General features: G+C 41.9%; 1 protein-coding gene across 7 annotated transcripts in view; it reads right to left on the bottom strand.

Moving 5' to 3' along the window:
• RELCH (RAB11 binding and LisH domain, coiled-coil and HEAT repeat containing) overlaps positions 1–26638 on the bottom strand; it is a 241533-nt gene that overhangs the window by 37472 nt on the left and 177423 nt on the right. For 5 of the 7 annotated variants that reach the window (XM_082258179.1, XM_082258176.1, XM_082258180.1 and 2 more), the window contains 5 exons: positions 18667–18766; positions 8207–8289; positions 7495–7558; positions 2510–2648; positions 1353–1469 (listed from right to left, as the gene is read on the bottom strand). In XM_082258179.1, coding sequence (XP_082114305.1) covers positions 1353–1469; positions 2510–2648; positions 7495–7558; positions 8207–8289; positions 18667–18766 — 503 coding nt within the window. Of the gene's footprint in view, positions 1–1352; positions 1470–2509; positions 2649–7494; positions 7559–7718; positions 7802–8206; positions 8290–18666; positions 18767–26638 lie in introns of all 7 variants that reach the window. The other 2 variants (XM_082258177.1, XM_082258182.1) reach the window with 1 other exon arrangement.

The raw sequence follows: 26638 nt of genomic DNA, 5'->3' as shown, positions 1-26638 counted from the left end.
TGAGTGCCTCTCTCTCACAGCCCGAAGTGTTAGGTTGATGGCGCTGCCGGAGCATACACCATCAGGGATCAATATTCCAAATAAGTTCAGGTGAAGTCATGCATGGAGTCGACTTAACTCCATGTGTCTGTGACTTTCACTAAGTGGGTGAAATCCAGGATTTCAGCTTAAAGCGCATTTTCAATAGCGGTTGTTCATGCTAGAGATGCAGTGTCTGTCACTTCCTGTGATATGAAAAGAAAGTATAAGCGTACTCTTTCTTGTGTAAGCTACTGGTCCCATCATTCCATCATGTAATGAAGGCTAAAAAGCAAACACGCTTAAAATCCAGCCTGTAATCATAGTTGCTCCATAGATACAGTGGAGTAAACACGTGGAGAGTAGACATGAAGGGAAAAAAAAGTGTTTTTCGCAGGATTACCAGGTGATAATAAAGAAAGAAAATAAAAACTAGCAGACACTACATCTAAATACTGATAATGGATAGGTTCTGGGCAAAGAAAAGGTTACATGATATAAAATCAGCCCCACAATTTCCAAAAAAAACCCCACAATATGTATAGTATCATAAGCATTCCAGTATTTAGCTATGTTGAAAGCTGACGACAGCTCTAACAATCCAAGAATCTTTTCAACAGTCTATAGCATGAAAATAATCAGTTAAGATGAAGGAATCTCATTGACCACAGTAAGTTTTTAACATGCCACAAAAGTCTAACAAATCTCAAAGTGTTTGCTTTACATATAATGTGAAAAAGCCAAAAGCTGGATGACAGAGTAAAAGAGGAAGTTGTCGGCAAGGAAGCAGTTATTGATTGACACATCACTGGAACTTCTCCTTTATAAGCACAAATGTACCATTTATATTGAGGTAACCAAACTCTTTCGCAACCGACAATGCTAATTTTAAGTAGACTGTCCTAGAGTGTTTGGCAGTAACATGCAAATGCACCGTAAGTTGGTTTCCGGTAGCACATATTTATTCATACTGTAGCATTAATTGATCTCTCTTCGAAAACTCAGTTGCCAAAGAAAATTTTTTAAAAAAGATTTGCAATTTTAGAAGATCAAAGTGTTAAACCCATAGAAGTAATGGCCGACCACAAGGTCTCTAAAGCTGGCCATACACCCATAACAGGTCAATGCAAATGGACTGGAAAAATCAAATTTTGTCAAAGCTAATTTTGTATAGCTAGTTAGTGGTAACACACAGCCTAGTTTAAATCAAATTCAGTCTGCAAATAAAACATACAATAATACCCAATATATAAGGTGACATGCACAACACATAGATTACTACAACTCTACTACTTCTACAATTTAGTCTTAGTAATTCAGAATATAAAGGATACAACAGCAGGAAAGCGCACTGTAGGCTTCAAACAAGTATGTAGCAATGTCAAGTCTCTTTGAATCCACTGACTGTTGATTGTTGACCAATGCTAACTTGTGCAAATTAGGAAGAACAACTAGAAGAAAGAAAAATTATGATCATCGTCTTTGTAATTATTAATTCGCTATTGAATACTTAATAAACAAGCACTTACTTCTTTTCTAATATTGAATACTTAGACTGGCCATAGATGGATCTTTTTTTTTTTTTCGTTCAGCTAGCAGGCTGAGCGATAACAAATGTATTCCCCCATCAACACAACTGAGGTGGATAAGAGGAATCCTCCCCAATGAAGACACTGTATTCTGACAACGGGGACTCTCAGCGGCTGTATGAGAGGCATTGGCTGCAGCCGCTGATCGAGAAAAAGTTTCCAAAAAGCCCATTCAACAGAAGTCAATCATTGGATCAATTTCTATGGAGGAGCAGAGGCCACATGTGGATCAAAATGTGTCCAGTCCCTGATGAACTTTGATTATCTATCTAGGGCCAGATTTCTACTAACAAAATGGGCCAAAGAATGCATGTTTTGCACATGCATAGTACATGTCAATGGGCAGTCCAGCTCATCAAACTGTTACTGAAGGTAATGAAGGCAAACATTACGTTGTTTCTGTGGCTCTGGTTGGTTTAGATTTCTTAAGCTGGGTATACACGAAGCATTTTTGTTTTCATTCAACCAGCGGGTTGAACAAAAAAAAAAAAAACTGACAGATTCCCACATCCACACAAGCAATGTGGACGTGGGAATCTTCCCTGTTATGCTATTGTATTCGAACAGTGAGGCCTAATCAATATACACTGATCAAATGCTGGTTTTCCAGCAGTACCATTGTGCAGAGAAGGGATACAACCACATCAAAAATTGGCTGGTTCCTGGTGAACCAGATGAATTTCTATACGTGTATACCTGGCTTAGAGTCTCTTTTTGACAATACAGAAGGGAAAAGTAAAAAAATAATTTTCCACAGCGATATAAAGTCTCAAAACTGCATACAGAAAAGGCAAAGACCACAAGGCTAACCCTATGGAATTACTGTCATACACACTGCCCTCAGCTGCTCTTTGTCACATGGTACAAATCTGAAAATCTTAAATGTGAAGAAACGGACTTACATTCATCTCTAAATCTTGGCTCTGCATTGGGTCCAACTCTACCAAACGTCCTTATAATTTCTGTTTGCAGGGAGTGCTGATCTTGGTACTGAGGGTCTTCAAGGAATGAAGCCAGCTGCATTTTCACTCTCTCTAACAACTACAGAAAAAGCAACATTTGAGAATCATTTGCACACTACTCACAAATCATTCAGGCTTGGCTAGGAGTTATACACAAGTAAATTGTTAGTAGTATTCATAAAGAAGGACTTTTTGTTCATAATGCTACAGAATGCAGCTGGAAAGCATTAGGGATGCAGAGGGATTCAACAGTGTCACAAGGCATAGGTTAGCAAATCCAACAAAGAATGTCGTTTTACCATTTGTTTTTTTTTTTTCACCTGTGTACTGGTGTACAGAAAGTGGTATACTTGATAAAAATGGTCCTACAAACTAAAGATAAACCTCAAGGAACAGAGACAGCATTGGTTGCCCAAGGGACCTATTAAAAACTTGGCTGCTTCACTTGAGAAACGTTAGACATTACACATTGAACTTTGGTGTTAATTGTAATAATGAGCAAGTACAAGCTTGAATGATAGGAGGAGAAAAAGCCTCTTTTGTCCTCCTATTAAGTAGTAATATAAAACACAGAGGAATGCATTATTCTGCTACCAGTGACCACCTAAAATGTGTTCCACTTAATCATTCTAGGATGGCAAACGTGCAGTGTTGCCAAAGCAAGAAAGATTTAATTTATGTGAGGTGGGGTTCAGAGATTTGGAGTGTGCAGGTAAGTGTCCAATATAACACATGTTTACAATGTCTGGTGTGGGCATAAAGTCTTCATAGGACACCTTAAGGGAAAACTTCTGTTCCTCATATTTTCATCTAACTACCACTGAAATATTTCCATGACTTCGAGAGATCATGTTACTGCAATAGTTCGAGCTGGTTCCTAAAACTAGCAGTCTTATGAAATCTTCTCCACTCCCCTTCCTCTTTCTGTTGGGGTACCCCAAGGCTCCATCCTTGGGCCCTTCCTATTCTCTCGCTATACCTCTTCCCCGGGCCAGTTGATAACCTCCCATGGCTTCCAATACTACCTCTATGCTGACAACGCCCAGAGCTCTCTCTCAACTCTCTCTCAATCAGATATCACAAACTTACTGAGTGACATATCAGTATGGATGTCACATCACTTCCTCAAAGTGAATTTTTCTAAAACTAAGCTTGTAATATTTCCTCCTCTCCGATCCCCCTCCCCATGACTTTACCATAAAGTTCAACGGCACAACCACAGATCCCTCCACACATGCCAGGGTGCTGAGTGTAATCCTAGACCAGTCATGGCGTGCTTCGGCACCCCAGATGTTTTGGAGCTCCATTACCCATGATGCTCGACTACACTAAAAAGTGCATGAGCATCATGGGAAATGTAGTTTCAAAACATCTGGGGAGCCAAGGTTCGCCATCACTGCCCTAGACTCTGACCTCTTTCACCCCACTACAATCACTGGCTACATCTTGCCGCCTTAACCTCCGCAACATTTCTAGAATTCGTCCCCAATGACACCACAAAACAACTTATTCACTCCTTAAATATTTCCCACCTTGACTACTGCAACTCTCTCCTCACTGGCATACCTTTACACAGGCTATCCCCCCTTCAGTCTATTATGAGGGCTGCTGCTAGTCTAATACACCTTACTAACCGATCCATGACTGCTTCTCCTCTCTACCAATCCCTTCACTGGCGGCTTTTCCTACCCCACCGTAAAGAATTCAAAATACTAACCAGAACATATAAGGCCATCCACAACACTGCCCCTAGCTACATCACCATCCTCATCTGCAGGTATCACCCAAATCAGCTCCTCCCAAGAGGTCCAGCTCTCCATCTCCCTTGTTACCTCCTTCCATGCTCGCCTCCAGGAGTTCCCGAGAACCTATCCCATCCTCTAGAACTCCCTGCTCTAGTATGTCCAGTCAGCCCCCACCCTGTCCGCCTTTAAGGGATCCCTGAAAACTCACTTATTCAGGGAAGCCTACCCCACCTCCACCTAAGAACTGTACCCGAGTCTCCTCCATCAAATCATCCCTCATAGCTATTACCTTTTGTACCACCTTCCTCTCCCTTTAGATTATAAGCTGAATGAGCAAGGCCCCCTATTCCTTCTGTACTGACTGTATTGTAAATTTACTGTCCCCCTCTACATTGTAAAGCGCTGCTTAAACTGTTGGCGCTTTAAAAATCCTGTATAATCATAATCTAAAACACCGTTTTCATAAATGTGAAATGACCATAATTGAACAAAACTAGAGCATTAGGCCTCATCCACACAGACTATTACATGCATTCACCGGATTCCAGCGGCAAGAATCAGTGGATTCTTGCAGGTCGGATGACGTGTACACGAACAACTGCGACCGCTCAGCCTGTATAAAAGCAGCCTGGGAGGCCACATCTGTTCTGTCTGCTTCTGGGCACGGGCATCCATTCCTAACACTGGTAGTGCAGACATATGCAAATAGCGAGGGCTCCTCACAGCCACTCATTACTTTGTACAAGTGGAGGGGCCGCAGCTCTGTGTACATACCGGTCATTCAATTGGCAAGACTCTGCTGCATCTTACCACTGGAATTCGGGGTATGCACATAATTGGCCATGTGAAGGAGCCAGAATAGTCAAAAATGCAGACTTACCAGGAGAAAAAAAAAATTGAAAAGAACGAGTAGTACATTCAGACTTTTGATCAGTTTAATGTAAATAACCTTATCGTTTGAAATGTCTTAAACCTGCTCCTGGTCATTTACTGAACCCAAATGTGTTTTCTGGAGTTTTCACTCAATACAAGTCTACATGTCTGCACAGATTGACTGAAAAACATGTAGCCTAGGACCTGTTTCTCATGGGCTTCAGCTTGTATAAGAGCAGTGTGAAACGCAAGCTTTGACAAAGCATTTGCAGAGCTTTCAGCAAGCTTTGAAAGTACCATGAACATAGATCCTAATGGAATCATTGATTGTCACTTTAAGCAAGCTGCCAGCAGGCTTCAGCACTTCCTGAAGCTTGTTGTTCACACTGCTCTTATACAAGCTGAAGCATTTGAAACAGGCCTAGATGTAACTCATCCTGCTACATTATTTTTGGCCATTCAGAAATGGTGTTTGAATTTTGAAGTAGAATATTACACTGATCCTAAAGAAACCTGCTCGCCTGAAAGTGGTGCTACAGATAAAAAAGATTAGTTCAAAACTTGTGAAATAAAACTGCAAAGAATACAAAATAGGTAAACTCTAAACCCATCTAGTTATTAAGCAATATTTTATTACATGCATATACAAAGTATACCGTAATCTAAATCTTTATTGAAAACCCCCTTTTCTCTAGTTAAAATGTAACCATACATGACCATTATACTTAGGTGTTGTCACGCTATTAGTATCAATGTCACTGCACTCTGTAAGTGTGAGACAGCAATAAGTCTGTAGTGGGTGTGTTTAGGAATACCTCTGCTACATCACAAGCAGGTGTGCACGCATCCCCAGATTTCAGGAAAGGGAGTGCAGTGGAGTGATGCAGCACAGCCATATCTGGATAAAAACTGAACTACTCAGCAGATAGGCTTTGCTGCCTGAATATTACTCGAAGTTTAATTCTCAATGTTGACTCAAGTGTGCATTTTAGTCAGAGGAAATTACATGGATTAAAAAAATAGATTTTGCCAGGAATAAAAAATGCTTATAAAAAGCCTCCTAGGAGGACCAGTGCACATAGGACCTGACCCTGCTGTGGTTGCTGAGCAGCATGGTCGGAACAGATATCGCCCCGTTCCTCCACTGCCATCTGACCAAGCTAAAATAAGGAGATGAATACTTTATTCGGTTCAAGTAACAGCTCACAGAGGGGAGGGGGCAGAACAGACACAGAGTATAATGAACCCACCTACCCCAGCCTCCTCTGAAGACTGCCAGACAGAAGATCTACAGCCTTCTCTGCTGTGCAGCCCCATGCCTCCTCTGTTCCCTTTGTGCTAATAAAAGACTGAACCTACAACCTCCTGTAGCCACCAGCTAGCTCAGGGGAGATTACTACAGAAGTAGCTGGAGGTTTATGTAATAAATAACGATGGCTAGAAAGGAGTGCCATCATTCACAAAAACACAAACCCACAACACCACAAGCTGGATATTACACTTGTCAAGAGATAGACTAGTAGTAGCCGTCAGCACGTGCATGTTGCTGTGGGCTTGTGTTTTTGTGAACACCGGTGCCCCTGGCAAGCCACTGCCTTTCGCAGCATAGGCTGTCAGCTACCACTGCATAAATCTCCTCTGAACTAGCTAGCGGTTGTGGGATATTGTGGGCTCAGGTTTTTACCAGTACAAAGGAGTAAGCAAAAGGGGCACAGGGCTGCACAGCAAGAAGGCATACAGAATAGAGGGGGCTGTGGCTTAAGTGCTGCCTGTACCTACCCTATAGAAATATCCATAAAATTTGGCTTCTGCCTGAAGTGGAGACAGAAAGAAATAAAAATGATGTTTCCAAACCACAGCACAGATTTGAACAGGGACAAGCGCTTTGTGTACTGAATCCCCTGGGGGATTTAGCAAGCCTTTTAAACTTCTGGCAAGAGATCTTGATTATATATACCAACTTATTCATTTACAGCTTTCATCAGTTTAAATCAAGCACAACCATAAAAGCAAATTTTGTTAGTTTGCATACAAAACCATTGCTCAACGAATCAAACAGCCACATGCACGTAGCCTACAGCAAACCATTCTTGATGTCAAGGTCTCAATTTCAAACTTTATCAATGGGGTGATTTCCAAATAAAGTGCTTACATCCTGTTACAAACTAAAGCCATTATTCTTCATGAGTTTATAACAAGCAGAAACTTCAGGTAAATGCAGACCCATCTGTATCAATTAAAGTAAATGTATTTGGAGTCAGACATATTCTACTAATTCACATTTGGTTAATCTTAGAGAAGACTTACCTCTCTCTGTGTAACAGTCTCCATGATGGTACCAAAAGCTGGAATTGTGGCAATTCGTACAGAGCTGTAAAAGATTAGGTGTTTGGAGATTTATATAAAATATGTTAAAAACACAACTCAAGGAAAGATTACTATTTTTAAAATTGAGTGATCTTTAGCTGTTAAATGGGTCAAGAAAAGTCTCAATAGAAGAGAATTAGTTTGAGACAGTTATTAGAACTCACAATTCTGGGTCACTGGATAAGGTAACAAGGGCCGGAGCAACTCGCTTGTCAACTAAGGATTCCCGCATGCCTTGGAGAATCAGCTGTAACCAGTCAACATGCAATAAAAAATTGTTTGGTAAATGGGTAATAAGACTGTTTGTTAGCCGTGACTGTGGATGGGCAGATACTATATCTGGTTTTATTTTCTTTAAATGATCCAGTATAACATGCATAGAATTGGGAAGTAGTATACACAGCATGCTGCAAATTAATTTCATTAAAAGGGTTAGTCAAAAAATTAAGCATCATTCTGTCAGAGATGCCCCATCAGTTTCTTTTGACAGCAGTACGTGGGAAATCTTACGAAAAAAATCAATTTCTTTAGGAAGTCCAATTAATGCCTTTCTGAATTGAAGTCAAATTTGGGTGTAGTAGGGGGGATAACATTCTGATGGGCATTTCCAACAATCAGATGCTTAGTGTAAAAAAGCAGCTAAGAAACTTACATTTCAGGATCGCTGGAGAGAGTGATGAGAGCAGGGACAACTCTCTGAGCGACCAAAGTCTCATTCACCCCCTTCACCAAAAGCTGATTGGTCGGAACAAAGGGGAGCCATGATGTGGTGCACAGAAGAGGGAGGCAGAAGAACAGAGCCAGAGAAAGGGGAAGAAATACAAAATGCAAACATGGATTAGAAGCTACTCACTACTTGCAAGCTAAGGCTTACATAGGCAAAGAGAGCAGCAAAAGAACTGGCGCACTTCTAATACTATATTGCAGTGTACTAGTTCAGCCTTGAAAGTAACATTTTGGAATACTAAGCATGCTCAAAGAAATAGAAACTTAAAGGAAACTGGCATAATATGAATAAAACACATTTAAGAACATGAACATGTTCTTTAAAAGTACATCTATCTAAAACCCACATTTTTCACCCATTTTGGAGTAGGGGAGTGTTAAAATTACTTTTTTTTTTGCCATCTGCTCTTTAGTGAGATTTTATGTACTTCCTGTTCTGTAAACTCCTCAAGTAGTAAGAGTATATTTTTCCAGTGGGAGGGAAATCCCCTCTTAGATGATAACTGTCCTCTTTGGAAGATTTCCCCTCTATTGTATTTACAATGGCAACTCAAATCTCTGGATTTATCTTCACTGTAATTTGCAGGGACATTGGTAATCAGGACGATTAGACAGAGTGAATCTCCCCCCAAAATAGACACAGACCAGAATAAGAACCTGACATTGGTTCCAACCCCACACCACTTTATCCAAGTCTTAAAAAAAAAAAAAGTGTATACCTTAGTTCTACTCTTCAAGATCAGAAAAGGAAATTATATTTTTCACTCAAATGGTAAACCTTTCCAGTAAAGTGGCAGCAGTTATTCTCATTGTTTGACATGTCACAGTGACTAATACAACCCAAAATGCACTGCTTTAAAGCTCTGCCAAAGCCACCATCTTTTATGGTTTGGTTGAAACAATAACAGTAAGTCTACTGTACTCTAGATCTTACTTCTTCCCTACTATTTAGAACTGGCTTCATGGAAAAACTCAAATTTGAGATTTGGTGACTCAACCTTATGTACCATTTTGTTGATAGCCCCAATAGTCCCAAAAAACATAACTCTCTCAGTAACTAAAAAATCCAAAAGGGATAGTGTTCATGGGCTTTTGTTCACTTCATTCAGAATTCTCTCCCGATTCAAGCCTATGCAAATGCAAAAGCAGCTGGAGCAGGTCAATCAAACCTGTAAGAAGCACCTCAGACATCAAACTTCTAGCACGTATCCTTGCGAATAGGCTGTCTAAGGTTATAACTAAACGAATCCCATCCGATCAATCAGGGTTTATCCCTGGGAGATCACCACTGTTAATATTCGGCGACTCTTCCTTAAATTGCAAATTCCTGTAGATAACCCGGGTAACAGGGCTATTTTGTCATTAGACGTGGCCAAAGCGTTTGACAGTGTGGCCCTATCTGTGGGAAGCACTGTCACGATTTGGGCTGGGGGGAGAATTTATTGGATGGATCCAGGCCCTATACTCCGCACCGCTTGCGAGGATCAGAGTGAATGGCACACTATCCTCCCTGTTCCCCCTGTTTCGGGGCCCTCGGCAGGGCTGTCCCGTCTCCCTTATTATTTGCCCTGGCGATTGAGCCACTTGTGGCCCTTATTAGAAACAGTCCAGGGATGATAGGTTTCTGTAGGGGGGGGGGGGGGGGGGGAGTTGAGGAAAAGGTATTCCTGTATGTGGACGACAAGTTGATGTTCCTGGGGGATACAGCTGGTTCCCTGAGTGCCCTTATGCAGCTGATAGAGGAATTTGGGTCATTCTTTGGTTTTACAAGTCTATTCTGATGCCCTTGGATCCTATTCCTGCTATGTCTTCACCCATGCTGAGCCGTCTTCGTGTGTATGATTCATTCCGATATCTAGGGGTGGTGGTCTCCCCTGTCCCCTCACAATACTTGGATTTGAAATTGCTGCCTCTCCTAGATAAACAGCGTGCCAAGTGCCGCTGCAAACTCCCCCTGTCCATTGTGGGCAGGGTGAATCTAATAAAATTGATTTGGGCGCCCAACTATTATATGTGTTCCACAATTCACCTGTGTGGATTCCGCAATGTTGGTTTAGGCGGGTGGAGTCCCAGTTTCGGGACCTTATCTGGAAGAGACAGCAGCCTAGAATTAAACTGTCCACTCTCCAATTCCCCAAGGATAAAGGGGGTTTGGCGGTCCCTCATCCCAAACTATTTCCTTGCGGCACAGTTCCAACATTTGGCGGGGTCGGGTTCAGCGGATTCGGCGAACCCTTCGACCGCACCAACGACCCTTGCAAATCCCTCTCTATCGGCAGCCTCCCATCTGGAAATGGATCTTCCTACATTCCCAGGCTCGGCGCCCACTGCCGTTATGTTGCGACGGGTATGGAGAGAATTAAAGACTTTCTCTAACACAGTGGGATTTCTTGATAATACCCCTTTGTGGGGATAATCCGTTGTATCCGGAGATTGCTAAATTGCAGGACTCCCTGGGGTGGAGGGGCTTGGGTTTAACATATATAGCACAATTATTTCTGGGTAGCACCTTTAAATCCTATGAACAACTACGCTCGGACATCCAACTCCCTCATCAGCATTTTTATAGATACCTGCAGCTGAGTCATGCAGTGCAGGCTCAGCGTTGTGTGTCTCCGCTTTGTAGGGCTGACTCGACACTGACAGACTCTGATTGGAGAAAAAGGGACTGATTTCTTATAAATATCAATGGCTTCTCTCGTGTATACAGGATCCAGGGGCCCTAAAATGTAGGACGGCATGGGTGAAGGACTTGGGTACTATAGACGGGGATCAGGCTCCGGAGGTATTCCCTACTGTGTCCCTATCGGCTTCGCACAAACGTTCCCACCTGTTCATTCTTCATAGAACGTACCATACACCGGTGCACCTGTTTAAATGGGGTCGCAGAGACTCACCTCTTTGCCCAAAATGTAGCCAGCATAGGGGGTGATTTTACCCATCTGATATAGAGGTGTCCGAATCTGGTCAGATACTGGACGCAGGTCATGCACTGTATTTCACAGGTGTCCCATACTATTGATATTGTATGTTTATCCTCTAGTGTGCCTATTGGGCATACTGGATCTAGAACCATATCAAACAGGCACCTATACTATGATCCAACGATTACTATACCTGGCTAGAAAGGTGATAGCTAGATATTGGATGAGCCCCACGGTTGCACAGTGGATAACTAAAGGTGAATTCAATTCTGCTGAGGGAACAACTAGCTTACCGCCACAGGAATGCGGTCAGGACGTTCCACGCCATCTCGCAAGACTGGTTGGATTCTCCGGGCTTGGCCCCCGGCTCAATTATTAATGGATAGGATCATGCAGGCTTAGTTCAGTATATCACTCATTTGACCTCTGGGGGATCTCGCCTGTTCTTTTTTCTTTGTTCCTTTCTTTCTTTTATTTTTTTTCTTATCTTTTACTTATCTCCTCTATTTCTCTCTCCTTTCGGTCTCTTCTCTTTACTCTGTTCTGTATTCTTAAGTTTCCCAATACTTTATTGTGTGAGGTCATGTGTATACATAAGCTGATTGAGAGTGGGGTATGTTTTATGGTTCTCTTGAGAAGGGCCTAGTGGCTCACTGGTTGAACCCTGTTGACCTACTGTTTGTCTGTATACCTTAATATGTGACTGTTGTTAAGAGATGGTGCATTGTTATATCTCCTACGACTTATGTTTTCATTGTATGTTTTTTCTGTTTTTAATTCAATAAACTTTGGATTTAAAAAAAAAGAAGATGCACCTCAAACTGATGTCAAAGCATGCTGCATTTGTCCATCAAAGCCCGTTGACTAAGGCCCAAAAACTGCTATCTGCCAGTAACAGCCCTTCCAAAACTATCCTGCTAAAATAAAGTATGTCTCAATGATAAAGTTCCAGATGAACATTCAAGTTGAAAATGAATCCACCATAAAAAAAAAAAAAAAAAAAAAAGAAAAGTGTGTGCTTCTCTTGTAAAATGGTCAGAAACAAAAGGCCGTTCACTAAGAGCTACAGTATCTGAAATGAGAACTGTATGTATAGTTTCACAGCAGCCTTATTTAAAGCTGTGCAGGAAAATGATAATTTACGAATCCTGTAACTGGAATTAAGATCTGCTCTTCTTTTATGAATGGGCCTATAACAACCTTTTTTCAAATTAGAACTGCACATGTGGAGCACACTGAATATATGCATTCAGTATCTCACAAAAGTGAGTACACCCCTAACATTTTTGTAAATCTTTTCATGTGACAACACTGAAGAAATGACACTTTGCTACAATGTAAAGTAGTGAGTGTACAGCTTGTATAACAGTGTAAATTTGCTGTCCCCCTCAAAATACCTCAACAAACAGCCATTAATGTCTAAACCGCTGGCAACAAAAGTGAGTACACCCCTAAATAAAAATGTTCAAATTGTGCCCAATTAGCCATTTTCCCTCCCCAGTGTCAAGTAACTCGTAAGTGTTACAAGGTCTTAAGTGTGCATGGGAAGCAAGTGTGTTAAATTTGGTGTTATCGCTCTCACTCTCCCGACATTGGTCACTGGAACTTCAACTTGCACTTCATGGCAAAGAACTCTGAGAATTTGAAAAAATAATTGTTACTCTACATAAAGATGGCCTAGGCTATAAAAAGATTGCCAAGACCCTGAAACTGAGCTGCAGCACCGTGGCCAAGACCATACAGGGGTTTAACAGGACAGGTTCCACTCAGAACAGGCCTCGCCATGGTCAACCAAAGAAGTTGAGTGCACGTGCTCAGCGTCATATCCAGAGGTTGTCTTTGGGAAATAGATGTACGAGTGCTGCCAGCATTGCTGCAGAGGTTGAAGGGGTGTCAGTGCTCAGACCATACTTCGCACACTGCATCAAACTGGATTGCATGGCAGTCATCCCAGAAAAAAAGCCTATTCTAGTTTGCTGAGGACAAGCAGACTAAGGACATGGATTACTGGAACCATGTCCTGTGGTCTGATGAGACCAAGATAAATGTATTTGGTTCAGATGGTGTCAAGCATGTGTGGCGGCAACCAGGTGAGGAGTACAAAAGACAAGTGTGTCTTGCCTACAGTCGAGCATGGTGGTGGGAGTGTCATGGTCTGGGGCTGCATGAGTGCTGCCGGCACTGGGGAGTTACAGTTCATTGAGGGAACCATGAATGCCAACATGCTGAAGCAGAGCATGATCCCCTCCCTTTTTTTAGACTGGGCCACAGGGCAGTATTCAAAACATGGTAACGACCTCAAACACACCTCCAAGATAACCACTACCTTGCTAAAGAAGGTGAAGGTAAAGCTGATGGATTGGCCAAGCATGTCTCTAGACCTAAACCCTATTGAGCATCTGTGGGGCATCCTCAAACGGAAGGTGGAGGAGTGCAAGTTCGCTAACATCCACCAGTTTCGTGATGTCATCATGGAGGAGTGTAAGAGGACTCCAGTGACAACCTGTGAAGCTCTGGTGAACTCTTGTGTCCAAGAGAGTTAAGGCAGTGCTGGAAAATAATGGTGGCCACACAAAATATTGACACTTTGGGCCCAATTTGGACTTTTCACTTAGGGGTGTACTTCATTTTGTTGCCAGCAGTTTAGACATTAATAGCTGTGTGTTGAGTTATTTTGTTGGGACAGCAAATTTACACTGTTATACAAGCTGTGCACTCACTACTTTACATTGTAACAAAGTGTAATTTCTTCAGTGTTGTCACATGAAAAGCTATAATAAAATATTTACAAAAATGTGAGGGGTGTACTCGCTTTTGTGAGATACTGTACATAACTTTTTTTCTGTACAAGACTTCTAAGGTTTAGGGTTTTGCAACTTATGCTGAATTAATATCTCTTATCACCAGTCAGCACTTTTACTTGGGATCAACGCCAAGCACAGTAATTTATAGTTCATTTCCTGCTACGCATTTTACTCTAGGCAGCACCCAGACTGAAAGAAGAGAAGCAGTCATCAATGGGCATCTGCAATAATGTGAATATCCATTCCTGAATTATTATAATTGTGCATTACCTCTGAAACTATTTGATTTTGACTATTTACTTGTAATCTCACTTGTTCCATATCCTGACAGCACTCCAAAACTGGCATGTAATTTTAGGATACAGAAAGAAAATGAATTTTTTTTTTTTTAGCTAACCGCTTTACCCTTCTCCAGCCGTCAGCTTGATACAGGGCTGGAATATCTGTTCCAATAGACACAATAAAAGCAAAATATCAGAACACATACCCAATCCCTGAGAGGCTCCATCACTACAACAGTTTAAGAGTGAAGATTACAATTTAAAAACCTAAAAACTATTCCTCTATATCAGGGATATGCAAACCTGTGGCCCTGCAGATATTGCAGAACTACAAGTCTCATGAGGCATAGCAAGACTGACAGCCACAAGCATGAAACCCAGAGGCAGAGGCGTGATGGGACTTTGATAAAATAGAGGGTCTGGCAGAGAATTTCTGTTTAAAAGGTAACAATCACTTTAATGGCACCCCAATTGTGCCGCTATTGTTGTGTGATAAAGTGCACTGCAATCGCGGCAAATTGCAATGTGCGATGCTTGTCGCTCAAAAAGGAGCAGGAGCCTCTTTAGAGCGTGCAAATGCAGCACGATTTATCGCACTTCAATCAGGGCAAAAATCATGGCACATTTGGGGTGCCGTTAAGAAGTAATGGCATCGCACACACATCCTGCGATTTGGAATTGTGGGCAGAATCGCAACGATCCGGCCTGCGATTCAAATCGCCCAGGTGTGACCAGAGCCTTAAGTGGGGTATACACTAAGAAAATTGGGCGAACGATCGATGGTTTTTCCTCGTCGTTTCACAGCAAGTTGGAATCGAGGAAGGAAATAATGTATGAAAATTCTCATACAAAGGCTTTTTCTTTGGTCATTAATGGTTTCTGATCATGCGCACTTTTTCGTTTCGGACTGCTCACATTTTAGGAAAATCGTTTGTTGTATTATTGTACGAGAAAGTTTGGAGCTTGTCCATTCGGAATCGGCTGTCGAAAATTGTGTACAATGTACACACTATCAGAAAATCATATGAAAGTTCCTTGGACAAAAATGTTCGCCCGATTCTTATAGTGTGTATGATCCTTTAGAAGTAATGGCATCGCACACACCTCCTGAGAATTGGAATCAAATTGCCCAGGTGTGAACGGAGTCTAACTGTCCTTAGTAATCTCAGAGTTCATAAAAGCAGGCATATTTACCCAGCCTATTTAGCCATACATATTCCCTTCCAAGGTGATGCTCATATCAAAAAACCCTGCAGCAGACCTCATACAGTGCCTACCAGCAATAGCAGATGTCCCATAAATTGGACTGTGTTTAACTTCAACGTGTGCATGTACAACAGATCTAGTCCAACTCAGGAAACAAAAGTAGCGAACACAGATAGTTAAAATGGTTTCAAGCTTTCTTAGCACCGCATACATTTCTCATTAAGAATGTCAGACACCAACACCTGGTTAACCTGCCCTACTGAACAGGTACTCTGGAAAGTCCCTTATTATCACCTAGCAGGAATCTGCATTAGTATCACTAAAGTGCAAATACCATAAACACGCATTTTTCATGTTTCTATTTGCCTATACTGTCACTTCTGACACCTGTAGCAGTGCTAAGCAAAATAAAAGGCAAACCCTTTAAAATAAAGCCAGTTTCTGTCATTTTCTGCCATGCAGTCATTATGTATATAATGAAAGTAAAAACCAAACAGATTAAAAAACACAATTCAAACATATCAATGATGGTGTAAATATCTAGCCTCATGTGTTTTTTATGAATTGCCCCAAGGACATTTCAGTAAGTGTTTACTCTTTTATATACATATACACACACACACATATATATATATATATATATATATATATATATATATATATATATATATATATATATATATATATATACACACACACACACACACACACACACATATATACACACACACACTTTTTTGTGGCGGCTGAAGTTTATTCACACGAGGGAAGTGCGATTTATTGTAAATATTTATCCAATGAGTCAGTATACCTGCATTATCTGTGCCTTAGCCTGTCCTACAGCCTGCTAACCAGAACCGGCCCCTTCATGCCCTATCCTGCCTCTAACCAAAAAACTGGACTTTTACCTTGTCCATCAGCTCATCCTTACACAACTATTATATATTATAAAGGCTTGACCCTTTTAGATTGTAAGCTTGAACTTGCAGGATCTTCGGATTCCTCTTGTATTGTATTGTAACTGTACGGTCTTCCTCCATTCCCTACACAAATGGTTGCCTTTATATAAATCATGTGTAGAAATATAATAATGCCCATGACTGGAAAATCTCTGCAAGCAAAGTGTATGATGCTAGTGCATGCTCATTATTCAGTTTTTAAACCCTCTTCTGCTCAAATATTACAAGCAATGTTGGGAATAATCACATCACGTTAATATTGGTGTGCTTGACTGGGCATTCTGTCAGTCCCCAAACTATCTACATTGTTTATCTATGGCAAATACAAGACCTTTTAAATCAGGGGTGTCAAAATTCATTTTATCAGGGGCCGCATCAGCATTATGATTGCCCTCTAAGGGCCAGTTGTATCTGTAAGACTAGATGTCTAGAGTACCCCATCCCACCATCAGAAGTCCAAAGCCCCCCACCCTCCCTTAAATCACAGTGCATCCCACCTCTTTTACTTTGTGCTGCTGCCAGGAAGAAGCTGGGGGCGAAGCTGGGAAGTAGACAGTGCATGGTCTGGAGTAGGTTTGGAGGAGGCCTGGAGTCAGCTGCCAGAGTCTGCTGAATGCTGTGACCAGGGGAGGCAGAGACGAGGGGGTGCTGCAGAAGCACAGAGAGGTGCAGGGCTCTCCTCTCTGCTGAGGGGGGGGGGGGGGCAGAGACCAGTCTCTCAGTGACTGCACAGAGAAGCTCAGGACCTGGCAAAGGAGTTCTGTCCTCCTCTCTGCTCCTGAGTGCTGAGACAAGGTTAGGGCAGAAACTAGGGGGTTGCCGCAGCAGAGGTGTGAGGGACAAATGAAATGGCCTGGAGGGCCAGATTCGGCCTTGTATTTGACAAGTGTTTTAGATTAAAGTTATTCAAAATGTTCTAAGAAGTATGATGCATTTTTAGTTAGCTGAGTATTTATAGATAGATTTTGACTGTTTTGTAGTCACAATCTGCATTCACAGGTAGGTTATTCGCAAGACCTGGTAAAGCTGGCATAGTTGGATCAAATTTAGGCTATTTTAGCAGGAACCTGCAGAATTTTGATCCATCTATGAGCAGGTTGGTTGTACTGAAGGCAAACTATTGATCGCCTTTAGTACAACCATCCTGTTGGGTTTTTCTCGTACGATCTGTGCCAATGGCTTTAGCCACCAGCAGTAACCATTGTAGTCGGACAGCAAAGAAAACTCCCACTGTCACAGTACAATAAGGTAGCAGAAGGGATTCCCCCATCAACACTGAATGTGTTGATGGGGGAATGCAGTGATTTTCCTTTCTTCAACCCCTGGTAGAGGGAAAGAAAAAACTGCATAATCTATGGCCAGCCTAATGATGATCCCACAGAAATTGGAAGTACTCATTCTATTTTATTTGCAATCCTCAGAAGAATACACCAAAAAGAAGCCAGGTTTTTAAGCAATGCTGAAGGACTGAAAAAGTAAAGTACTGTTATCTGGACGGATAGCAGTAGTTATACTTTTCAGAGGCTGGTCAGAGTTACAAGGCAGTAATTAAAGAGATAAAAGAATGGTAAACAGGAATACATGATATTACACTCACATATGACTACGCAAAACAAATGCTGATTCTAATGCAAAAGAACATAATGAAATAAAGCAGGGAGCTCCATACACCAAATCATGCAAATCTTAAAGGGTTAGTCCACCCTAAAACTAAAATCCCTGCATCTATAGACCGCCACAATCTAACACTAACCTATCTAGCCCTGTAAAGAAGAAATCAGTATACATACGTTTTTTGAAGCCGATCCAATCCTGTCTCCAGCAGCGGAAGCTCTGCAGAGATCATAGCCGATAAAGGCTGTGAAATGAATGGGGAGTGACGTAATCCATAGAGTTACTATGGGGCGTTCGCTGTCAGATGTGTGCTTTGCACCTGCCTCCACAGCGAAGCCACGGCTGACAGTTTAGCATGGGATCTGGTTGGATCAGATTAAAAAAAAAAAAAAAAGTAAGTATACAGATTTCTTCTTTACAGGGCTGGATAGGTTAGTGTTAGATCATGGAGGTCTGTAGATGCAGGGATTTTAGTGTTAGGGTGGACTTCTACTTTATAGAGTTGTAAACCTCATCAATTTCTGCTCCATCACACAGCACACTGCAGTAGTAGTAATCAGACATTTTTGGTTCTTTTTCTTATATATAGTTTACTAACCTCAAACATCCTTGCAGCAGTACACCTGACAAGGGCTGACGTATGAACAACACCATACCAAAGTACAGTTAGTAGCAGCTCATGGTAAGCAGGGTTAGTCCTGGAGAGAGAAAAGAACAAGTCAAGAACATAGCCTAAGATAATAGTACTAAAATACAACCCAAAATTGTATGGTATACAATCTATACAAAAGAAAACCACTTTAGATTAGGCACATAATGAAAACAGGAACCTAAAATCCCAATATAGATTTCAACAACTTGGTCCAAATGCAGTATGATAGCGCAGATGGAGAAAGATGACATCAACTGAAGTTAAAATGGTAACAGTTTTATTTATTTTTTCAACCTAATGCATTCTCTGCATTAAAGTGGTTGTAAACCTCAGACATGAAATATGAACAAAGCATATCCCTCAAGTGTGTACTTGTCTTAAATAAAATTGACGTGTCACTTCATTCCTCTGCTATCAGCATGGGTCACTTCTGACAAGTTTTCCTCAAAAATGGTGACAGGGAGGGGCCTCCAGCTGATTGACAGCCTCAGCACTGTTCCTGTGTGCTCTGTGGAGGGGGGTGTGTCCCTTCCCTCCAATCAGCTCTCCGAGCTCTCCTCACTGAGCTAGGCAGAGTGTAACTTCAGCTCTCCTCCCCCTGTTTTCTGAACTCTCAGACAAGCTTTTAATCGAAGCACTTTGAACAGATGTAGAAAAGAGAGCTGCAGATAGACTGGTACAACTTCTGTAGAAGGATTTGTTTATTCTCTGAGTATGACCTGGGACCAGTCACTTCACTGGGTATATGTAGGGATTTAAAACCACTTTAGGCCCCTTTCACACATGCTGTCCGTTTGTCCGTTTTTCATCCATCCTTTGACGGATGAAAAACGGACATCAATGTATCTCTATGTAAAAACGGATGACAATGGATGTTCATCAGTTAACATCTGTTTTCATCCGCTTCCATCAATGTCCGTTTTTTTGAACGGATGAATGCCCTATTTTTCATCCGTCAAAAAAACGGATGACAACGGATGAAAAACTGATAAAAAACGGATAACGAAGGATGAAAAACGGATGACAATGGATAAAAAACAGATAACAACTGACGAAAAATGGATGAAAAACGAATAACAACTGGCGAAAAACGGATGGCAACTGACGAAAAACGGATGGCAACTGACGAAAAACGGATGACAACTGGCGAAAAACGGACGACAACTGGCGAAAAACGGACGACAACTGGCGAAAAACGGACGACAACTGGCAAAAAACGGACGACAACTGGCGAAAAACGGACGACAACTGGCGAAAAACAGACGACAACTGGCGAAAAACAGATGACAACTGGCGAAAAACGGATGGAAAGCTGATACATTTTGACGTGACTAAACGGACCGTAGGTGTGAAAGGGGCCTTAGGGTTAAAAAAAAAAAAAAAAAAAAAATGCCCCAATACTCGTTTTACCTACTACCATCCCTAAGCACTTACCAAACATCTGTCAATGCTCAAGCAGTGCTTCTCTGACTTCCTGCTTTCACAGGAGACACTAAGGTCAGTGGAGGTCATAGGCTCCTGTTGCTGTCAGTCAAGCTCCTGTGAGGCGGGAGCATGGCTTGCCAACACTGTGTGTCTATGGACACAGCCCGGTCAGGAGTGCATGCACATGGGAGCACTTTTCTAAGGAGGCCCCAGAGGAGGGAGGAGTGGACAGCAATGGCAGGGACTGCCAGAAGAAGAGGAGGTAAAGGACCTTTCTGTGCAGTATTGTTGTACAGTGCAGGTACGTAAACCACTTATTTTTTTATTAAAAATGTTATCCTTTAGTATCACTTTAAATGTTTATTTCAATTGCTCAATTAACTGTGGAATGTAAAAAGTATAAAGAGACAGGTAATAGTGAGGGTGGCAATGGCAATAAGCTGAACTCCAGGTAAAGTGCTAAATACACAGAAACTACAGTGCATCCGTAAAATCTTCACAGCACTTCACCTTTTCCACATTTAGTTATGTAACTGCCTCATTCCAAAATCGATTAAATGTATTTATCCTCAGAATTCTACAAACAATGCCCCATAATGACAACATGAAAGAAGTTTGTTTGAAATATTTGCAAATTTATTAAAAATTAAAAGTATTCATATTCTTTGCCATAACACTCAAAATTGAGCCCCTGTCACCTGTCTATATAGGGTCCCACAGTTAACAGTGCATGTCAGAGCACAAAGGAAGCCATGAAGTCCAAGGAATTGTCTGTAGACCTCCAAGACCGGATTGTATCAAAGCACAGATCTGGGTAAGGGTACAGAAAATGTACAGAAAAAATATGCAGCATTGAAGGTCCCAATGAGCACAGTGGCCTCCATCATCCGTAAATGGAAGAAGTTTGGAACCACCAGGACTCTTACTAGAGTGGGCTGTCTGGCCAAACTGAATGATCGGGGGAGAAGGGCCTTAGAGAGGTGACCAAGAACCCGATGGTCACTCTGCCAGAGCTCCAGGTTTCTCTGTGCAGCACTCCACTAATCAGGCCTGTATGGTAGAGTGGCCAGACGGAAGCCACTCCTCAGTAAAAAGGCACATGGCAGCCTGCCTGGAGTTTGCCAAAAGGCACCTGAAAGACTCTGACCATAAGAAACCAAATGATCTGGTCTTATGAAACAAAGATTGAACTCTTTGGCCTGAATGGCAGGCGTTATGTCTGGAGGAAACCAAGCACCGCTCATCACCTGGCCAATACCATCCCTACAGTGAAGCACCGTGGTGGCAGCATCATGCTGTGGGGATTTTTTTTAAGTGACAGGAACTGGAAGAATAGCCAGGATCGAGGGAAAGATGAATGCAGCAATGTACAGAGACATCCCTGATGAAAACCTGCTCCAGAGCACTCTGGATCTCAGACTGGGGTTAAGGTTCATCTTCCAACAGGACATTGACCCTAAACACACAACCAAGATAACAAAAGAGTGGCTACAGGACAACTCTGTGAATGTCCTTGAGTGGTCTAGCCAGAGCCAGGACTTGAACCTGATTAAACATCTCTGGAGAGATCTGAAAATGGCCGTGCACCGACGTTCCCCATCCAAACTAATGGGGCTTGAGAGGTCCTACAAAGAAGAATGGGAGAAACTGGCCAAAAATAGGTGTGCCAAGCTAGTAGCCTCATACTCAAAGTCTTGAGGCTGTAATTAATGCCAAAGGTGCTTCATCAAAGTATTTCGGAAAAGGCTGTGACTACTTCTGTACATGTGATTCTTTTTCGTTTTTTATTTTTAATAAATTTGCAAAGAATTCACACAGACTTCATCATGTTGCCCTTATAAGGCACTGTTTGTAGAATTTTAAAGAAATTAATTAAATCCATTTTGGAATAAGGCTGTAACATAATAAAATGTTGAAAAAGTGAAGCGCTGTGAATACTTTGCGGATGCACTGTACATAGAGAAATACCTTTTACCTGCCAAAGGATTTTTATTTCTGTCCATCCAGTTCTAAAAATAACACATCTCTGCCATATTACACAGCCCTGTCTGGCAAAGCCGGAGACTAGATCTTTCTCCACTGCAGTTAAGTCACACTTACATGTCTCCTACCCACCCCCACTGGGCAGTTAAAGGGATTGTAAATGATCACCTTGTTAAACAACCCATTCCGTTTCAAATAGAATTGAAAGGCAAAATATATGTGTGTGTGTATATATATATATAGCACTACTCCCTTGGGAGCTGCTGGTTAGGGGCTCCCCTGGGTTACCATTAGCAACAACAAGACAGTTTGACATTTTCCCAAGTGTTTTAGCTCGGTCAGGAAACAGTCCAGTAGCTTTGGGTTTTGTCTTTTTATTTGGAACTTGGATAGGAGAAGGGAATGAGTGGGATACTCCAACTTTATACAACTATACACAATTGGCTGGGACGACTTGAAAATGCTGAGTAACGATAGTCACAGCTAGGCCGCTACTTCACTTTGCCCTTAGCTGTGAAGTATAAGTGAATGAGCTTTCTGAGGTAATCTGTACTGTGCTGCTGAACAACTTCAGGGCCCTTCCTGGCACCCCCTTTTGTTCCTAATCTTCATGGTCACCTACACGGCACCCCCTTTACTGATACACTTCGTGTGTGAGCTGGCTCCTTGATCCCCTGACTTCTCTGGAGTGGTCCCCTCTCTCAGGCAGACCCTTAGGCAAATCCTCTGGTACTCACAATACTGTTTTTCCCACAAGACTCTACCAGCAGCTCCACTTGTCAGCACTCTGGATCCTTCTGCAGCTCAGCCCCACACCTGGTTCACTAGGCCAAACCACATTCCTCACACCTGCAGGAGGAGAGACAGCCGTCCACCTCCTCCTGGGACTTTGCTCCCGCCAAAAGATGCCCTGTCACATGCTCCCTCCTGATTTATTGCCAATCCCAGGATGCATTGCAGCAATGCCCACCCACTGAGACAGCCATAAACCCTGATGTGCTACTGGTTAGGTTTCCTCCACTGTCCAACAAGCTCCCTCATTGGACACAGTAGGGACACTCACCCAGACCCAGTAAATCACACCTGGAAACATGTGACAGGCAAAACGAACAAATCAGGCTCCCCTGACAAGCAGAAGGAACCACTTAAAGCTTTTTCCTAGCACCTACCTAGGAGGGTGTTACATCTATATTATACATATACACACATATATATATCACATACATACATACACACACATACATATTTTTTTTTTTAGAAATGATCCCATTCCCTCTGTTCTCAGCTGCATACATGCTGGGGGAGGAGTAGCAACAGCACACTGATGTTCCCTGTGAAAGGCTGGGGAGAGGAGGGGTTCAGGAAAAGTCTGATCATTGGAGGAAAGCACACAGAGTTCCCAGCATAGCTAGAGAACTGACCATGGTGTGCAGTTGTCAGTTTTTAACAGAGGGACTGGCAAGAACACCAGGGATTTCACACAAAGGAAGCGATACAAAGAACAGGATCATTTGTCATACAAGTACATGATACAGCAGGAACATGAAATGTTGGGGTAACAAACACTTTAAAGGAGAAGCAGCAGGCTGATGAGCTCATATCTCTGTCACTCTCCTGTTTCCTCCTATTAGAATGCTTCATGCACTGCAATATAACTGATTGGCTCCTTGTGATTCTTTTCCCCCCACCAATCTGAGCCCTGCTGTACAGGAACTGCTAGAGGCAAATACCTAGTCAAATTCAAGTATCTACACTCCTTACTTACCAAACAAATGCATTTCATGATGTATTAATGAATTCAGAGCTGCATTACTTTATGTCTGACAATAAACTGAGCCTGTGTTTTCTAAAAGCTGCCAGTTAAGTAAAATCTATTGCTCTGCTGCACAAAGCAAAAGGGTTTCATGTAAAGCAAAAAAAAAACAACAAAAAAAAAACCTTCAGCTAAGCTTTTTCTAAGAATAGCAGAGCCTAAGGATATTTACATACCAATACATATTCTATTAAATCGCTAAAAATAAGGGCTTTTTTGCCTCATTTAATGAGTGGGAGAAGCCATGCAAATCTTCCCTTTTGCCCCTGGGCTAACCTTGCCTCCACAAACCCTGGTTTACACTATAAATACAGCCGAATGTTATTGTGCCATTTATGTCTATTTGCATCTGTGCTCTAAACCAGATGCCCAGTTGGCTCAGAAATCTTCTGTTTTATAGTGATTTATAGTCAAAACATGTATATTCTTTAAAAAGTGGCAATGTGACAGAACTGAAAACATGTGACAGTATTTAGTGAAACATTGCATTGGAATGCTGTGTATGTTATGTAAGGTTTTGTTAATGACCTGGCTATGGTGGTTACATCGTTGGACTATTACCATCATTGGCTCTAACAAAACTGGTTTCAGCTTTCAGAAATGTGAGATAAATAAAAAAAAAAAAAAAATACATGATATTTTCCGGTTTGTGCTGGAATCACTAGCATGTTGTAAGTGTTTAACACTATAAATATGCAGTTTAATATTAAAAAAAAAAAAAAAAACATAAAAAAAACGTGTGTAGCAGAGACATTGTTATATCTGTGACATCATATTAATTCCTTGTTGCCAAGTACTACAGCTTGGTTACTGATGTAGCCCCAGCCCGCTTATTGAACACTGCCACTGGAACATCACCAGACAGATGGAGTCATCGTTATGCTCAATCCATTCCCCTGTCGACAAGCTCCCAGTATCAGAGAATAGGAATAACAGACCCCAGTATTTCAACCCCTCCCAATATAACATACCTATCTACAACAGTTACTCCCCTCTGGCCTACACCCCGGGAAAACCAACCCCAGAGGGGTTTTCGGGGGAGGGGGCGAGGTGGCGCCCCGGGCCAGAGAGGGAGAGGAAGAGGCTCCCAAAACCACCCGAATGGAACAGGCCGGGGGCACAGAGGAGGCCGGAGAGGCCGCCCCTGGCAACGAGGTCATGGATCCCAGAATTGGAGACCCCAACAGCAATGGAACCAGCAATGGCAGAGAGGGAACCATTGGCAACAATGGGGAGGGGATACTTATCCCCAATACCAACAAGGGACGACACCCCAACAAAATGGCCCACCAGTAGGAAGAGGAGAAAACAGAGGAGAGGATGTAGGGGTGGACGAAAGAAACAAAAGGAAAAGAGAATCCTAGGAGCTGGGATCTTCAATCTCAGTGATGTCCACTTCACACCAGATGAATTGAAAGTACTGGAGTTAGGGTTGAAATTCGCTCCTGACAAAAGTGTAGACAAGTTCAACACTTTTATTGACATTGAAAAATATGTCAGGAAGCTAAAAATCAAGAAACATTTTTTAGAAAAACCCTATGTTGCTAATGTGAACACTACAGAATATCAGAACAGTGGATTAAAAAATCGGTCTGTTTTTAATCCCCCCAAAGCTTCCAATCATTGCTTGGAAGTTTTTAAAAATATGGTTGAAGATGATATACGTAAAATGAAATTTAAGAAACAAGGCACTAGAAGGGAATTGGAGAAAGGTTTTAAAGAATTGGAAAACCGTAAAAATATAGTGATTCAAGGGGCAGATAAAGGAGGTGGAATAGTGGTTCTTAATAAGAATGATTATAAAGAGGAACTTGACAGACTAGTTGGTGATCAAGTTACCTACAGAAAATTAAGAACCAACCCCACCCTCGGTTTGAAATCAAAACTGGAAAATCTGGTCAAGAAGGCCAAAGAGAAGGGCATCCTAACCAAAAAGGAGGCAAAGTATCTAGTGCCCAAGGCTCCACGCCTACCTACAATTTACCAGCTGCCAAAGGTCCATAAAAATAAAACCAAGCCCCCTGGGAGACCGATAATAAGTGGAATAGATTCCATATTCTCTCGCATAGGAGAATATGTTGACAACTTTTTGCAGCCGATAGTATCTCTGTACCCATCCCATCTCAAAGATAGTAAGCATTTAATTAACCTGCTAGAACAGGTGGAAGTACAACCCAATACTTTCTTGGTAACAATTGATATTGAATCGTTGTACACGAGCTTAAAACAAGATGATGTATTGAATACCACCATTTCTGCTCTGAATACGAAAACTAATATAAAACCACGCCAAAAGAAATTTATTTGTGACGCCTTAAGCTTAGCCATGGAAAACAATTACTTCTGGCATGATGGGGGCTATTACAATCAAATTAAAGGCGTTGCTATGGGCGCCAAGTATGCCCCAAGTGTGGCAAATATTTTACTTGGCGAATGGGAAGAAAAGGAGATTTTTGCGAATCCAAACCCTTCTTTGGTCCTATACAAAAGGTTTATTGACGACCTACTCCTGATATGGAGTGGTCCTGAGGAGTCCCTGAAATTATTCATTGACCATATTAATGGAAATCAGTATGGATTGGTTTTTACGGCCACATGGGACAAAATGTCAGTAAATTTTTTGGACCTGACTTTGGTGAAGCAGGGTGGAGTTGTTTCTACTATGAGCTATTTCAAAGAAACTGACAGAAACAGCTA

This window comes from Pelophylax lessonae (genome assembly GCF_965119305.1).
Source record: "Pelophylax lessonae genome assembly, chromosome: 5".
Lineage (NCBI taxonomy): Eukaryota > Metazoa > Chordata > Amphibia > Anura > Ranidae > Pelophylax > Pelophylax lessonae.
The sequence above is the reverse complement of the archived record's forward strand: the minus strand, read 5'-3'. Positions and strand labels throughout refer to the sequence as shown.